At 35.3% G+C, this 17,853-nt stretch overlaps 1 protein-coding gene and 2 pseudogenes across 1 annotated transcript; all 3 read left to right on the top strand.

The window, feature by feature from the left end:
- The first annotated feature begins 1,124 nt into the window (after nt 1–1,124).
- Nucleotides 1,125–4,810, top strand: LOC110258264 (olfactory receptor 5D3-like; annotated as a pseudogene).
- Nucleotides 4,811–8,855: 4,045 nt separating this feature from the next.
- LOC100519244 (olfactory receptor 1165-like) lies at nt 8,856–9,809 on the top strand. The gene has a single exon (XM_021081445.2). It carries the CDS (start codon nt 8,856–8,858, stop codon nt 9,807–9,809), a length of 954 nt encoding a protein of 317 aa, XP_020937104.2.
- Nucleotides 9,810–14,230: 4,421 nt separating this feature from the next.
- Nucleotides 14,231–17,853, top strand: LOC146406245 (olfactory receptor 5D3-like; annotated as a pseudogene).

Below are 17,853 nucleotides of genomic sequence, written 5' to 3'. Positions count from 1 at the left end.
GAAATTCAATAATGATTAAGAATTTTGGGATTGCTGCCCAACAGCTAATTTTTTGGTACATTTATGTATTTTCCAAGTATTTAAAGATAAAGCACATTTTCCGGTTCAACATTCTTACAAGACAAATGGGTTACTTTAAATCAGCTATTAAGGAAAAAAAATCAATTAAAAGAGAAATGGGTTAGATAGAGTCATGATTAATTTATTCACCAATCTTTAGAAAAAAATCTTATGCAAACAAAATATCACAGGAGCTAATTGCTCTATTTGCGGTCTCCTAGGCAATATTTCAATGATATTCTCTAGTGTTAACATCCCTAAGGTTTTGGTGGCATATATATCTGACGGCTTGATGTTTGGGTTCAGCGTTTGGTTGTGTTTTCTCTTTATCACTTCTTAACTTATTTTATTTCATTTCATTTTTTTGTCTTCACCCATGGCACATGAAATTTCCCAGGCCCTCTAAACATATTATAAATGTGCCAAAGAAGAGGTGAAAGCTTTTTTATAATTTCAGTAATTAAGTAAATGTAGCTAATGAATTAGATTGTTCTTCTGCAAGAAATACCTAAAATGAGGGGAGAGAAATGTGTGATTAAGCGTAACAGGGTTATTGGAAAGGAAAATCCAGAAATAGAACAACAACAGCAAAATAAAAATTGACCATTTTGCTGAGTCATTAATTGCTTTTTGAGTTCTACATTCTTACAATACAACAAGTTAGGTGGAGAAGAACTTGTAGATTCTCAATGGTTTCTTAATATGTTTCTCTCAAGAGCAGCAATTCAACTAAAATCATATTTATGCAAAATATTAGGTCAGTCTGTCTCATGAAGATAGCTGCCGCTATACATACTGAGTCACATCTTTTGAGACAGGGCCAACTCCAATTTTGTTTTCCCTAACTCCACAGATTTATTTTACTATTCCAGTTGCACATATTTCATACTCTTTCTAAAACTGTGATATTAGTAAATTCTAGCTTTTGAAAATAATGTAAAAGTTGAAACCAAGTATTTTCCATAACACAATTTATAGGTATTCACTAGGTCTCTCCACATTTCCTCATTTTAACCTGCTGTATCCAAAATTAACTTCTCATTTCTCTGAATCAAATTTTATACATTGTCCACAGAAACCAAGAAAACCAGAGTGATATCGTCACTTTCACTTTATAGGGCCTCTCGGAATATCCAGGTCTCTAGCTGCCACTCTCCCTGGTCTTCCTCACCATCTACATGGTCACTGTGCTGGGGAACTTGGGCATGATCCTGATGATCAAGCTCAGTCCCAGACTCTGCACCCCATGTACTTCTTCCTCAGCCACATGTCCTTGGCAGATTTCTGTTACTCCACAGTTGTTACACCCAAACTATTAGAAAACTTGGTTGTAGAAGACAGAACCATTTCCTTCACTGGATGCATCATGCAGTTCTTCTTTGCCTGCCTATTTGTGGTGACAGAAACTTTCATGTTGGCAGTGATGGCCTATGACCGATTTGTGGCGGTTTGTAACCCTCTTCTCTACACAGTTGTCATGTCCCAGAAGCTTTGTTCCTTGCTAGTGGGTGCATCATACTCTTGGGCTATGGTCTGTTCCCTGACCCTTATCTACTTTCTATTGGAATTGTCCTTCAGAGGGAATAATATCATAAACAACTTTGTCTGTGAGCATGCTGCCATTGTGGCTGTTTCCTGCTCTGACACCCACATCGGCCAGCAGATCATCTTAGTCTCAGCCACATTCAATGAAATAAGCAGCCTGATGGTCATTCTTACTTCCTGTGTTTTCATTTTTATCACTATCATGAAGATGCCCTCAACAGGGGGGAATTACAAAGCCTTCTCCACCTGTGCTTCCCACCTGACCGCCATCACCATCTTCCATAGGACCATCCTTTTTCTCTACTGTGTTCCTAACTCCAAAGGTTCATGGGTCATGGTCAAGGGGGGCTCTGTCTTTTACACAGTGGTCATCCCCATGCTGAACCCACTGACCTACAACCTCAGAAACAAAGATGTGAGTCAGTGAAGAGGTTAATCAAGGCTAAAATATTAAATCAATGTTAAATTGATAAAATGTAAAGCTGGACATAATCATTTTTTCTTTTTTGAGGACTGTAAGAATTTTTCAGTAATAAATCAATACAGGAATCTATGCTAACCTTGCAATTTACAGTCCAACATCTGTTCACTCTTTTATTTTATTAAAATTACCTTAAATTACAAATAATAATAGAAATAAAAGACTATTTAAACTAGATTTTTGATTTGGATATTGAAATATAAATGTGTTAGTATTCCTGACCTTGTCATTGTCTGGGTAAATTTAATTTTATTTATCATTTAAATGTATTTTTTTCTTTTTTTAGGGCCACACCCATGGCATATGGAGTTTCCGAGGCTAGGGGTGGAATTGGAGCTATAGTTGCTGGCCTACACCACAGCCATAGCAATGCAGAATTCAAGCCATTGTCTATGGCCTACCACTAGATCCTAAACACACTGAGAGAGGCCAGGGACCAATCTTGCATCCTCACAGATCCTAGTTGTGTTTGTTAATCACTGAGTCATGTAGGGAATTCCAAACTATCATTTTAAATTAGTAACTTTACTGGGGTAGCTCTGTTAATAACTGATAGGTCATCAAGCTTCACAGCTGAGCTAACAAGATCAGCTAACCTTCAGTCTATAGACCTATGTGTATGTCATCTTCCTTGGACTATTTGAGTAATGGTCTTTTTGAAAGCAGAGTCACAGTAAAGCATTCCCAACAACAAAATCATATTGCAAGTCTGTTTGGGTCTTTTCTATTAATATCTATTATTATTTTATGAGTTAAAACACACACAGACACAACTGCTGCAGAAGAGGAATTTCCCTCTAAATGTTTTGTTTTGGTTTGTTTGTGGGTCATGACAATAAAATCTCTCAGGATTCTCCTTTGTCTGTGTTCCCAAGGTTAGGCAGTAGATTTAAATTAAATGACACAGGGAGTTCCTGTTGTGGCTCAGTGGTTAACAAATCCAACTAGGAGCCATGAGGTTGTGGGTCAATCCCTGGCCTTGCTCCGTGGGTTGGAGATCCGGTGTTGCCATGAGCTGTGGTGTGGGTCACAGATGTGGCTCAGATCTGGAATTGATGTGGCTCTGGCGTAGGCCAGTGGCTATAGCTCTGATTAGACCCCTAGCCTGGGAACCTCCATATGCCATGAGAGCAGCTCTAGAAAAGGCAAAAAGACAAAAAATAAATGAAATAATAAAATAAAATAAAATAAAATAAAATAAAATAAAATAAAATAAAATAAAATAAAATAAAATAAAATAAAACACACACTAACAGAGTATAATTTCTAGATTTGTCTATTCTTCAAGGATATCTCCATGCTCCCTCCACAATTTCTTGACAGTTGCAAAAAAAAATAGTATTTCTTAGTCATTTATTAATTATATTTTTCAAGAATCATCAACTCTGATTTAAGGACTGGAAAAATTTAAACAAGAATTTTAATTTTGAGAGAGAATGTGTATGAGCTTATTAGTACTATCAAGGAAGCCATCAATAAAAATAAATCAGGAAAATCTGGCTTTTGTTGGGTTGATTCAACCTAGGATCATCTTTTCATTACAATCTGAGGGATATTGGAATCAAGCAGTTTTTGGCAGCAGAAACCTATGTAAGCTGAATAACCACAATATTTACCTTGTGGTTTATATTCAACAGGCTAAATCCTACTTTCATTATTCTCAGGGCCATTGTCCTAAAACTGAAAATATGTCCCTAATTGTTATGTTAGGTACTTTGGAGGGTAACAGAAGAAATGTTACATGTAAGTCTTATCCTAAAGAAGTAATATTATTCAAGAAAAAAGCTAATATGCATACATGCATGCATATACACAGACATAAACACATAATAAATAATCATATGCTAGGCATTGAATAAACATTATGATGATATAAATGGAAAGAAAATAAAGCAAGAGAAAATGCACTTAAATTAACCAGCAAAGTTTTCTTGGAAGAGTTATGTAGTAATTTGTGAAATGATGACACAATGTGGGGAAAAAAAATGACATTTCAGAGGGATAAAATGTTGAAGATTGATTAAATGTAAATAATGTGTTTTTACAGTAAAGATTTAAAATACATCTATGAATTAAGTAGTGTAGTTTTTAGTTCCTATAGAAATCTAAGTAGAAAAGTTCAATTTGATTTACTTATTATAAAATGCCTTCAAAACCACTTACACTACTAGTACATTCCATGCTAAGTAGGAGTCAACAAAGTTAATCTTATAGATTGGCCTATAGTTTAATAAGAGAGATGGAAATCTTAAGTTCAGATGATTAAATAGTTGATAACAGTGGAAATGAAGGTGCTATATTTTGAATATTTCTCCGTCTTTATTTTTCTCTGATTGCCTTTCCTATGGTCAAAGATATGAGATGATCAAAATAGAGTCAGAAAGAACAAGATGGCGTTTGAGAAAAAGGGGAAAATGGCTACATATTGATAGATTAGAAACAGATACAATTGTGACTCCCAGAATAAGAAGAAAGTCTAACATTAAAATGATTCCAGGATATGAAACCATTTTAAAAATAAATTTGCTGGCAAAGGGGCTTTGAAAACTTGGAACTTTTTAGCCTTATAAATTATCACACAGTGGGTATGAGAGAACTTAGTTATCAGTAAAATTTTTGATGAGACCACTTTTAAGATCCTCTTGAGCAGATGTTCTATGCATCTGTAATAATGGGACATAACCTAGAACGGTAAAAATTCAATACATCAATACAAAGTTGTGAAGGTATGATAACGCATTTTACCCCAAAGAAATTTTCTCTTTTTTTTATGTATTAAAAGTATTTAACCTCTCAAAGCCCCTTCTGCCATTATCATAAGGCTACTATAACCAGCTCAATTTTTTTTTTCATGATTTCCCTCTATGTCTCCTTTGTCCTCAGACAATTATACTGGGGATATATATACAATATAATGGGGATATTCAGTGCTCGAAGTATCATATCATTTAGCTATCATTTATATACAATAATACTATTGATAAGTACTGTTTTTTTTCTTGTTTTCCAGATGAGGAAGCTACAATTCTGTAGTTCTATAAAATGCAAGTTTTTGTTTTTTAAAAAACTCCATTTAATTCCAAGCAAAAGGAAAACCTTAGAGTTTACATTATGAAAAGCATTATCTGACTTTAAGTAAGAAGACGGTGAAAATATTAACTAGTCTCTAATTGCATCACTCATTTTTTGAGTATCAGTGTGACATATGATAGTCCAACAAAAGGTGTTGAAAATAACATGGAATACTAAGAAAAAGTTAATTCATTTCCAAGGAGACATAGTAATTACTGAATATTACAAAAACTAAGATTAGTAAAATGTAGTCTTTGGTCATCAATTATCACCCCAAATTTTCCCACCTACCAGTTTTCTCCATATCAGTAAATGACATCCACATTTACTGTTTAAGCAAAACAAAGGAGAGAACGTTATTATATTATTTATTTTTTCCGATAATACATATTGTTGCACACAATTATAATGTGAACAATTATGATTCATTTGAATATTTCATAGTAATAAATAGTTTAGATTTTTTTCTACTATGATGGACATTGGAAAGCTTCAATTTAGGCTATACATGTGTACTCATTAGGCTATACATGTGTACTCTGGAAGATGGAGTTTGCACCTAGAACTATGATGCATTTATTTAGTTCTAAATTTTTCAAAATTATTTTATCAATTTAGATTTCCTAAAAGCAATGTTTGAAAGTTCTAAAATTATGAGCCACTTCTTGACCCATTTTCAGTATTATCAGAATTTATGATTTCCCCCACTTACTTGATATAGAATATTTAATTTACAGTTTTAATTTGAATAATGGATCATTGAGGTTGACACCTTGATTTAATACTTGTGATAACTTGAATAGATGGACCACTTGTGCTGTGCCTGACTTCTGATATACAGATTTGTGAACTAATAAATGAGTATTTTTTGAGCCATTGGATTTGCAACAGTTTATCATGATGAAAGAGAACATTAGCACACTATATGATTCAGCAAACCTATCAAGTGCCTCATTAAAAAGCATATTTTCAATATGAGTTTTCAAAAAAGAGGAATATATTGAGGTACAATGTTAAACACAAAGGCCATAATATCAGATCTACATTCAATGTGGCACTGAAAGTGTTATTTACAAGAAGATAGATGTCTAAACAAGAAAACTAGGGGGAAAGACTGAAATTGAACACAACACACTAACTATACTATGGCTGGCTTATTGGGCTGTGATTGTGATTTTTCTCTTTGTGAATTTTGGTAGTTATATTTTCCCTGCTGAATACACAATATGCCAGACAATAAGTTGATGGCAACCATTATTTTTCAAAGACCAGAAGATTATTCAACATTCCTATATGATTTAATAATTTAAATACATTGCATTCTAAATTAGGAATACAGTATTTTCTTTAAATTGTCTAATTTGTAGTTCATGACAAACACCTCAATCAAAATTCTCTAGGGTGTGATTCCTCAAAGCCACTCAGGTAGATGCAAATTTATAGCATAATCCCTAAATTTAGTTTGCAAGTCTGGCTCACCCTTCAGAGGTTCTCTATGTTGTCCTTGATTTAGTGTTTTACTGAGAAAAATGTAACTTTCTTGAAGCCTATACTGGAATATACTTTGGAAGGAGTTCTGACAGCCTAATATTATAAGTTGCAATATTTTTTTATAAAAGTTAAGTTTTGTGAAATAATTTTCAAGAATCTTATTTAAATCAAAGAAGATTTCAGTCAATAAATCTAAAAAGAATATCTGTATTCTGGTAAGTTGTTAAACTAAATGTCATACTTTAATTCTGATGTGGGAAACTCTGAAATCATCAATATTTTTGGCAAACACCTTTGCAAATCCAGTAGCGGTGCAATGGTACACATTTAATTAAGTTAAGAATAAGAATATGAGTTACTAACCTCTATTTCTTACATCTTTTAAGATTCTTGGAATGTGTTTGTCTTTGAACCTTCCTTCTACAGCTTATTTGATGGATATTCAAGTAATATTACCTGTTCTCAATTTAAAAAACATTTTAGAAAAATATTAAAAAGAAATCCATAAAACCATAGCATTAAAATTTTGAGTTTAAAACCACCTAGGCGGAAGCAAGATGGAGCAGTAAAGTAACTTTGAGTTATGGATTCATCACCAAAGTTATTTGGAAGCATTTTTCCAGGAATTTGATATTAAAATGTAATAATGCTTAAAATCTGATGGGGTTAGAAGACAATGTGATCAATGTGATGAAGATACGGAGTTTTTAAAAAAAATATGTTTTATGTGGAAACAATCAAAATCACCTGTGTAAGTGAAACAAAAGGAGTATCACTTAAAGAGTCTCAGTGATATAGTGACATTAGATATTATGGAAATCCAGACAGAAGGGTTAACATTTGAAGTAATTCGTAAGGAGGTAATTTTGAAAACATGTAAGGACTTAAGCACAAATCGAAAATAAAATTTAATGAAAAATAGTCCTGAAGGGTGGATGTAGGCAGGCTAAATAAAGATGATTCTTACCTAGGTGAATAGATGGTGGTAGCTAGGGATAAAGATGGGAGCACATTTTGAAGAATACTTTCATTTAGTCCTAATTGCCTTTCTCTAAACCTTAACCTGAGAAGAACAGCGAAGCATAGCAATCCAGATAAGGACAGGGAAGAATAATGGAGAAAAGTAAGTTATGCGTGGCTGAATTGAGATGATAATTGAAATGTGTATCTAAGAAGAAAGCATTAGAAAAGAATCACGAAAGACAGCTATTTCCTTTATGTCCCTGCCTTATTTTTTCCCATGTCCTATTCTCTATGTGCACAACTTCATATTTCCAAAGTTATAACTGGTGCTGCATTCTAGAGCATTTTGCAGACATATATTTGAAATTCAAAGTGTGCTTATTTAAAAACAGAATTAGAAATATAAGAAGAGAAGAAATTACATTTGAGGTGACATTTACTGCATGTCCAATTTAATCTTAGATGTTTAAAATATAGCTAAGTTATGCCTTATATAAAATTGTACACAAAATAAATGCTAATACTGTTATAATATTTCTACAGATAAGGGAATGAGTGGCAGAGCAATTAAACAACTTGTCAGAGACACATATTGATAGGTGGCTGAGACCAAATTTTAATCTAGGTTAACCATATTACAAAGCCTAAGATCTTTACAAGATGTCGTTCATTTTCTCTAGAAAATGCAACAAATGACCTATTAACAATGTTAAGCCAGTTGATGAAATCATCATAAGGATTTAAAACTGGGGATTGTCTGATGGTCAGAGAGGAAAAATGACAAGGAAAACAGAAAAGTGAGGGAAAATGAGAGTAAAAGAGAAGACATCTTGGCCAATTAAAATGGCCACAGTAAATGTAAGAATTTGTAGTCATAGTCAATGGTTTTAATTAAATGGATCTGTTTAAAGAAACATTCATTTGGAGGGAAGTGGAAATAGCTAAGATGAGCAAATTCATACTGGTCCATTCCCTGAGCCACTCGTGATGCATAGATCATTCTAGTCCATCCTCTCCCTGACCTTCCATCAGGACCCAAACTTACTCTCCCATGAAAACCCGAAGACACGCAGTGCAGCCTCTGGGTTCTAACTATGCCCTGTTTGCCTTCCTGGGAAACCGCAGACTCCACCCACCTGTTCCATGCCCCAGCCCAGCCTGGAAAAAAAAATAGCCCCCTACCTCTGTCGTATTTGGTTGCTCAGGACAGATTCTCTGATTTTCTCCAGCAGGAACCATAGTGATGGAAAAGGCAAATCAGAGTATTGGAATCACCTTCATCCTCCTGGGCTTCTCTGAATACCCACACCTCTGGGCACCCCTCTTCTTGGTCTTCTTGGCCATCTACACAGTCTCTGTAGTGGGGAACGTGGGTATGATTGCAGTCATCAGAATCAATCCCAAGCTCCACACCCCCATGTACTTTTTTCTCAGCCATCTCTCCTTTCTTGATTTCTGTTACTCTTCTGTAACTACACCCAAACTCTTAGAGATCTTGGTTGTGAACATAAAGACTATCTCTTACATGGGTTGCATGATGCAGTTTTTCTTTGGCTGCACATTTGTGATTACGGAAATGTTCATGTTAGCCGTGATGGCCTATGACCGGTTTGTTGCTGTTTGTAACCCCCTGCTCTACACAGTTGCTATGTCTCCTAAGCTCTGTATCCTCCTAGTGGCCTCAACTTACTCATGGGGTGGGTTATGTTCCTTGACCCTCACACGTTCTCTTTTGGAACTATCCTTCTGCGGGTCACACATCATAAATCACTTTGGCTGTGAGTATTCTGCCATCATCTCTGCCTCCTGCTCTGACACTTATTTCATTCTGATGCTGGTTTTTATCATGTCCATATTCAATGAGGTGTGTAGTCTCCTGATTATCCTCTCCTCCTACCTTTTCATTATTGTCACAGTTATCAAGATGCCATTTGCTGGTGGGCTCCAAAAAGCTTTCTCCACCTGTGCCTCCCATCTGACTGCCATCGCCATCTTCCATGGAACCATCTTTCTTCTCTACTCTGTGCCCAGCTCCAAAAAATCACTTCTCTTCATCAAAATAGCCACCGTGTTTTACACAGTGGTGATCCCCATGTTAAACCCCCTTATCTATAGCCTTAGAAATAACGATGTGAAAGAGACGATCAGAGAGTTAATCAATGTCAAACAACTGTTTTCTCAATGTAATTTTGACTAGAGGGAGAGAGAGGAGTTATTTTCTTAAATGTGCTATATACATTTAAGTTGTTATTACATTTTTCTTCAAGTAATTGGATACCATTTATTGAGGAAATTAGATAATATATGTGTGTATATGTATATATATGATTATTAAATCTAATTCTGCTTTAAAAAATCATCTTCAGTTCAAAAGGGAAAGAAGGAGGAAAATTCTGTTTATGTATCACTCCCAGAACATAGGAGGCTTAAAACATTCCTCTAAAGATGTCTGTATCCTAATTTCTGGACTCCTGTAAATTATTACCCTTCTGTGTTTTCCTTGCTTCCTTTCTGATGCCTCTCTTTTTCTCTTCCTCTCTCTTTCACTTCAGGAAATATGACAAGCAGACAAATAATTCTGAATAAGAATTCTGTATGTTACTTTCTCCAAGACATTAAAGATAGAATGCTGTCAGCATTTTACAAAATTTCCATAAACATTTTCTAGTCACTATGCCTCTCTAACACCACCTGGAGCAATCTCCTTCAAGGACTGTGTCATATTCAGAACTTTTTCTTTTTTGGTTGCAACCCCTGAGATGAGGTTATGAGAGTCTCAAAGTTACCTTTTTGCCTCCTTTTGGAATGCATATAAAGTTTTAGAGGATATATGTCCTCGCACCTGGCTTCTTTGGTTTAGCATTTTGTTTTAAAAGAATATGTAAATGATTAAATGTAACAGCAGTTCCTTTTATATGGCTGAAGCATGTTCCGTAAAATTAATATATCGAATTTGCTTATTCATACTACTACTAATAGAGTTTGGCTATTTACTCCTTTATAGTGAAGTATATTTGATTTACAGTATTTTATTGTTTTAGGTGTACAGTATAGTAGTTCAGCATTTTTATAGGATATTCTCCATTAAAAGTTATCATTACAAAAGAAGTTCCTGCTGTGGCTTAGTGGATTAAGAACATGATGCTGTGTCAAAGAGGATGTGGGTTCAATTGCTGGCTTCACATACTGAGATTCTGGTGTGGCCGAAAGCTGTCTCATATATGGCTGGGATCTGGCATTGCTGTGGCTGTGCCATAGGTGGCAATTCCAGGTCCTGTTTGACCCCCTAGGCTAGGAACTCCCATATGCCTTGGGTACAGCCATAAAAAGGAAGCTAACAAACAAACTTATTACAAGATCATAGCTATAATTCTTGTGCTGTATGATATAACCTTGTTGCTTATCTAATGTGTACAGAGTATTTTGTGTATCTTAATTCAATATCCATAAATTTCCCCATCTCCTTTTCTTCTGCAAAGCCTACAAATAACCAGTGTTGGAGAGGATGTGCAGAAAAGAGAACCCTTGCACACTGTTGGTGAGAATGTAAATTGGTGCAACCAATTACATACTGTATGGAAAACAGTATGGAGGTGTTCTTCCCAAAATTAAAAATAGAACTACTATATTATTCAGCAGTTCCTCTCCTGGATATTTACCTGTTTTTTGTCTTTAATGGAAATGCTGCTGTGAACATTCTTACACAAGAATATGCTGCATTGTACATAAAGCCTACATTTAATGTTATGGATTAAAGGGAGCTTGTTTCTTTCATTCTTTTTTTTTTTTTTACTAGATGCCATCAAATAATTTCCCCAAGTAGTTATATTAGTTTACATTCTGCCCATCTTGTGCCAAGTTCTAATTATTGCCCATTTTAGCCAACATTTGATATTGTCACTATTTTCAATTTGATGAGTAGTAATACCTCATTTTGGCATATAATTTAAATTCCTCATTATTAAGGCAGCCATTTAAAAAATACCCTTACAATAATTGTTATGTTTGGAGTATACCCTAAGGCAGCTATGATTTTCTAGTTTCTCTTTACATGAAGAGGATGGTATTTGCTTTTTATGGATGCACCCACAGCATATGGAAGTTCCCAGGCTAGGGGACAAATCAGAGCTGCAGCTGCTGGCCTGTGCCACAGCCACAGCAACACCAGATCTGAGCTACATCTGTGACCTACACTCAACTGCAGTGCTGAATACTTAACCCACTGACCAAGGCCAGGGATCAAATCAGCATCCTCATGGATACTAGTCGTGTTCTTAACCCATTGAGCCACAACATAAATTCCTGCACTTCTACCTTTTAATATCAAATTCTTGGCAAAACAATTCCAGACAACATTGGTGATTAATCCAGAACTCAAAGTTACTTTACTGCTCCAAGTTACTCCCACTATAGTTTTAAACTCAACATTTTCATGCAAAGTCTGACATATTTCTCTACAATTGTATAGGTTTCTCTTTATCAGTCACAACAGGAACTCTGAGAATAGTATTTGAATCCAGACTTCTCCAAATACCAATTCTGTGATCTAGGGAATTAGAATTTGTGTGTCTTGTTTACATCCTTGTGAAATGTGTGTACTATCAGGAAATAGTATGTAAGTTTGCATTCACTAAATTAGTTCTTATTTAGTTATAAGAGTTTAAAATTTTACTTACTACTCCCAACCACCACCCTTAAACCTCGTCCCAACACACTCAGAGCCACAGACACTAAAAACAAAGTCTGGCAAGGGGAATGGCAAAACAATTCAGTCGGAGGAGAAGTGGAGGCTGAGAGGCTGCTTATTATGTTCACACTATTTCAGTTCAGAGGGGAGGTGTGTTGGCATAGAGCTGGTTGTGTTATTAGATACATAATACAATGGGACCATTAAGTGACAGATATTTTAAAAATAAATTTTACAATTTTTAATAACTTTTGATTTACAAAATAAGGTACAAAGATATTCCAGATAGTTCTCATCACACCTCACTGTACATTGTTAGTATGAAGGAAAATGTCATAGCTGCTGCGGAAAACAGTATGGAGGTTCTCTACAAATTAAAAATTGAATTGTATACTGGAGTTCCTGTCATGGTTCAGTGGTTAATGAATCCGAATAGGAACCATGAGGTTGCAGGTTTGATCCCTTGGTCTCACTCAGTGGGTTAAGGATCTGGCATTACCATGAGCTGTGGTGTAGGTCGCAGACACAGCTTGGATCCCTCATTGCTGTGGCTCTGGTGTAGTCTGGCAGCTATATCTCCAATTAGACCCCTAGCCTGGGAACCTCCATAACCACGGGAACGGCCCTAGAAAAGGCAAAAAGACAAATAAGTAAATAAATAAATAAATAAAATCATCAAGTGTTGCCGCAGTAGGTCACAACTGTGGCTCAGATCTGATACCTGGTCGGGGAAATCCAGAAAAAAGAAAAAAACTAAAAATAACTTGAGAGAGTAGATCTCTTAAGTGTTTCTACCACAGTAAAATAATATTAAAAAATAAATAATGTTACATTATGATGGTTAAAATATAAATTTTATTTGGATTCTATCAGTTTTTTCTCTTTTTTTTCCCCCAGTAATGTTCTTTTTCTTTTCTTGAATCCAGTCCAAGGGACCACATTGCGTTAAGCTGGCTTGTTTCCCAAATCACCTCTGGTTGGTCTGTGACAGACCATACACAACTATTAGCATGAGTAAAATGAAATAGGTCCTAGAAGTAAACATAACAAAACCAAAAATTAGCATATGACAGAAAAAGTCTTTCAAAATTTAGGGTGGGAATTTTTTGGATGAAACATAAAGAAGCTGGATCATTTTTTTTAAATTATAAAAGGAACTTCATAGCATGAAAGGCATGAGGTAAAAAGTTCTTAAGTGTAAATGACACCATTAATAAAATGACAATATAAGCCTCAGATTATGAGTAAACACTTGCAATATGCATATAATTGATAAAGAATTTCTATGTGGAACATATCAAGAACTATTTATTCTCAAAACAAGAAAAAAATGATCTAATTAAAGAGTTGGTGAAATATTTGAGCAGACAATTGACAAAATAGAATAAACAAAGAGTCTATATACATATGAAAAAATATCCTTAGTCATCAATGATGTTCTTATTACAAGTAAAAATAAAACCTCAATGAGTTATTTCTGCACTCCCACTGGAACGGCTAAAATGATGAGGAGTTTTAGATATTGGTGAAAATGTGGAGCAAGCTGAATGCTTATGCATCTCCAATGAAAATAGAAGTTTCAATGACTTTGAAAACCGTTCAGCAATATCTTGCGAAGTTATGCAAACACTTCTCATACAACTCAACAATTTCTTCCCATGAAACTAAAAATTTCCCAGACTATTATGCTACGGAAACTATGATTTAACTATGTCTAATAATTTAAGCCACTGTGTTCGTGGCAATTTGTTATGCAGCATAGAAAGTTATTATAAGAGAAAGCTGCAAGCTTTGAGTGATGTGGGTGCAGGAATTGGCTCCTGGAGAGCTGGTCCAAGGTGCAGAAGTGTCAGTGTCAGTGCATTGCAAAAATGAAGGCTCTCCTGGTGAAAGAATAACTATGCAGACTTGTAGGATTCTGGTTCAAGACCATGTTACATACAATAAATAATTCTCTGCCTGGTGATAAACAGCCTCTGTTGTGTTATGGCTACCTGGTAAAGCCTGGCAAGGGTTGGTCATTTATCAGTGGCCAGGGGAAAGCAGAAGTAGATCTAATTGGGTGTTACTTTGGTGTAGTGGAAACAATGGATTGGTTTACACCCAGTGGTTCTAGAGAATTAAACATGTTTCCAAAATGCATTTGTCAATCTTAGGAGATTATACTTTATAATTGTATTAATATATACTTGGAAGTGTGGATTGCCTATATTTGGAAGACACAATTTGATGTCAATAAAGTACATCACTGTTTCCAAAGACAATAATAATTATTTACATTAAGCAAAAAAGGCAGAATCCAAGTCATGTTGTTATTTGTCTCAAAGTACGTATACCATCTACATAGAAAAATGGACAGAAAAATCATACTGTAAATTCAATAGCAGCTATCTCTTAATGGTTGCATTTGAGCTGATTTATCTTTCACTTTGGGTTTTACTGTAGTGACCATGTTTCTAACTGTTTCTATATTTCTCTATAATTCATGTTTTAAAGAAGTTCTTGAAGTAGGCTAGGTGAGGTACTACCTCCAGTGATTTAGAAGAAAGAACGTTCTTATAAATTGCCACTTAGGAGGGCATTCAATCTAATTTCTGAGATCGTGATATAAAAAGAAAGAGTTCAGTAAATATTCCCTGGGTCATAGAGAAAAACATAAGCCCTCTGTTATGCTAGGAATCAGATCCAGCTTCCAAATCTCTCTTTTTTTCTGTACAAAACTCTTTCTCTGAGTTTTTCTGGATATTAAGAAAGAAATATATTCCAGTCACATTAATTTAAATTCACTGTGGACTTGTGCACTATGGATCAACTTCTTAATGTTTTACATGATGTGTGAATTCTGAGTGGGAACTTCTGTGGAGTCTGTTAATAGAAACACAATCTGCAGGTGAGTTGTTTTCAGGTTGGGTAACCTATCTTGTGTTATCTTTTTCTCATATGGTGAATGCTGGGTTCCTGCAACCTGTAAGGCAGGGGACACTCTTTGTCAGTCTTAGCGCCAAATATCTCTCAAGTCCATCTTCCTGAAGGGTCTCATTGCTAAGCTTTGATCTCACCCCCCTTTTCCTGGGGTGTCGTCCTGATTTTTGCACTGAGAATATCCACCATGTGCCTAACATGGTTGTCCCAGTGAAATTTTTGAAAAGACTATTATTATGTTGGAGAATTCCCCCTCAACATCTCAAAAGATGATAGGAATAATATTAACATTTCAAAAGAAGATAAGGATAATATGTATACAGTGATAGTGAACACTATGTATAATACAATTCCAATTTTCTGATATTCTACAGGTATACCAAGAATGAAGAAAATATTCCTGGAGTCAAAATGGGAAGTGTACGAACTGCTTTCAAATACAAAATGCTTTTGTTTTCTCAAAAGAATGTGTACAAAAAAATTGCATGACCTAAAACAATATTATCACATGTAGTTTTAATTTAATGTTCCTGTCACCAGAAATTTTGAAGGTGATAATGTAACCACTGGTGTCTATTACCACATTTTCTAGTTCTTGAGAGAAAACTTACAGTGTGTGGAAGGGTTGAGCAAAATGTATTTTAAGTTACTCTCTAGTTCAGGTATTCTGTAAGTATTTAATGCTATATTGTTCCTAGTAATTTGATCAGATTAAAAATATGAAGAGTAAGCTGAAAGATAATGGTCAAAGAATTTGGAAGATGATGTTGAAAGCATCAGTAACACTAAGTGAGAATAGTGAGAAACAAATAGTGAAGTTATTACAAGTTGTAAATATGACTTCATTATTTTATCAGATTGCTTAGAACACTAAGGCAATAATATTAGTATCCAACTGGAGTCAATGGAAAGCTTTAAGATACACAGGACACTATTTCCTTCAAAATACATATATTTTTTCAAAACTTTAAAATTCTTGCCATGACTTATAAATTCTGATTTTCCTAATGAGCTCCAGTTTGAACATCATAACTCTAGAAGTATTAATATCTTTAATACATTATTTCTCCTGATTCTTTTTTTTAAAACAAATTTTATTGCTAAAGTTACATTCATTCTTATAGTAGTATTAAAAAGCACAGTCTTTCAGAATGATGAAACTGTGAAAACACATTTTCTACAACACTGTAGAAGTTTCTAACTTTGAACCTAATTCTTTTTCTATCACTCATGGTCAGCTTCAAACCTTAACTCATTATTATCAAGCCGTGTAATATTAAACAAGTATCTTAACTCATGTATGCTTGTTTCCCACTTTGAAGGTTATTGCATTATTTAGCAATCAAAATTAATGTGTCCTTGAGTTCCCTGGTGACTCAGTGGGTTAAGGATCCATCGCTGTCACTGTTGTGTCACGGGTTTGATCCCATGTAGGAACATCTACATGCTGAAGACACAACCAATAATAATAATAATAATAATAATAATAATAATAATAATAATAATATAATAATGTATCTTAATATCATGGCACAATATCTGCCACATGGTGAATGTGATCTACATACACTATCATCATCATCACTGGTATCATTTTTGTTGGCACTATTTCAGATTTCCTCCAACAGCAATCACGGATTTAGCAAGGAGATCAGAGTGCTGGGGCCACATGCACCCTCTTGGGCTTCTCAGAATATCCTGACCTCCAGGTTCCCTTGTTCCTGGTGTTCCTCGCCATCTACACAGTCACCGTGACAGGGAATCTTGGCAGAATCACCATAATCAGGGTCAGTCCCAATCTGCAAACTCCCATGTACTATTTTCTCAGCCACCTGTCCCTTGTTGACTGCTGTTATTCCCCCACAGTTACTCCCAAACTCTTGAAGAACTTTGTTGTAGAAGTCAGAACTATCTCCTTCATCAGATGCATCATGCAGTTCTTCATATTGTGCTCATTTGCAGTGGCAGAAACATTTATGTTAGCAGTGATGGCCTATGACCAATTTGTGGCAGTTCTTAAGCCTCTTATCCACACAGTGGTCATGTCTCCAAAGCTCTGTGCATCATTAGTGGCCAGACCCTACCCATGGGGTATAGTCGCTCCCTTGATGTTCACCTTTTTCCTCCTGGCATTGTCCTTTTGTGGGTCTAACATCATAAATAATTTTGTCTGTGAGCACTCTGTCATTGTGTCTGTCTCCTGCACTGACCCCTCCATTAGCCAAGTGCTTTGTTTTGTCATCGCCGTATTTAATGAGGAGATCAGCCTTGTAATTATCCTCACTACTTATATATACATTTTGTCACTATCCTAAAAATGCTTTCTGCTGGTGGGCACCAGAAAGCCTTCTCTACTTGTGCCTCCCATCTCACCACCATCACCCTTTTCCATGGGATGGTCCTATTCCTTTATTGTGTACCCAAATCTGAAAACTCATGGCTCATAGTCAAAGTGGGTTCTGCATTTTAGGCAGTGCTGATTCCCATGCTGAATCCTCTGATCTACAGCCTCAGAAACAAAGATGTGAAAGAGAGTGCCAGAAGTGAAAGAGAGTGCCAGGAAGTTAATGAATCGCTTAATACAATGTTGTTGAAGTTTTGTATTTCCAAAAGAAATGTGATCATTACATAG

The sequence above is a fragment of the Sus scrofa genome, chromosome 1 (assembly GCF_054392235.1).
Source record: "Sus scrofa isolate SSC_HxYL_T2T_F1_AM1 chromosome 1, Sscrofa_HxYL_maternal_Yorkshire_Landrace_v2.0, whole genome shotgun sequence".
In the NCBI taxonomy this organism is placed as follows: domain Eukaryota; kingdom Metazoa; phylum Chordata; class Mammalia; order Artiodactyla; family Suidae; genus Sus; species Sus scrofa.
The sequence above is the reverse complement of the archived record's forward strand: the minus strand, read 5'-3'. Positions and strand labels throughout refer to the sequence as shown.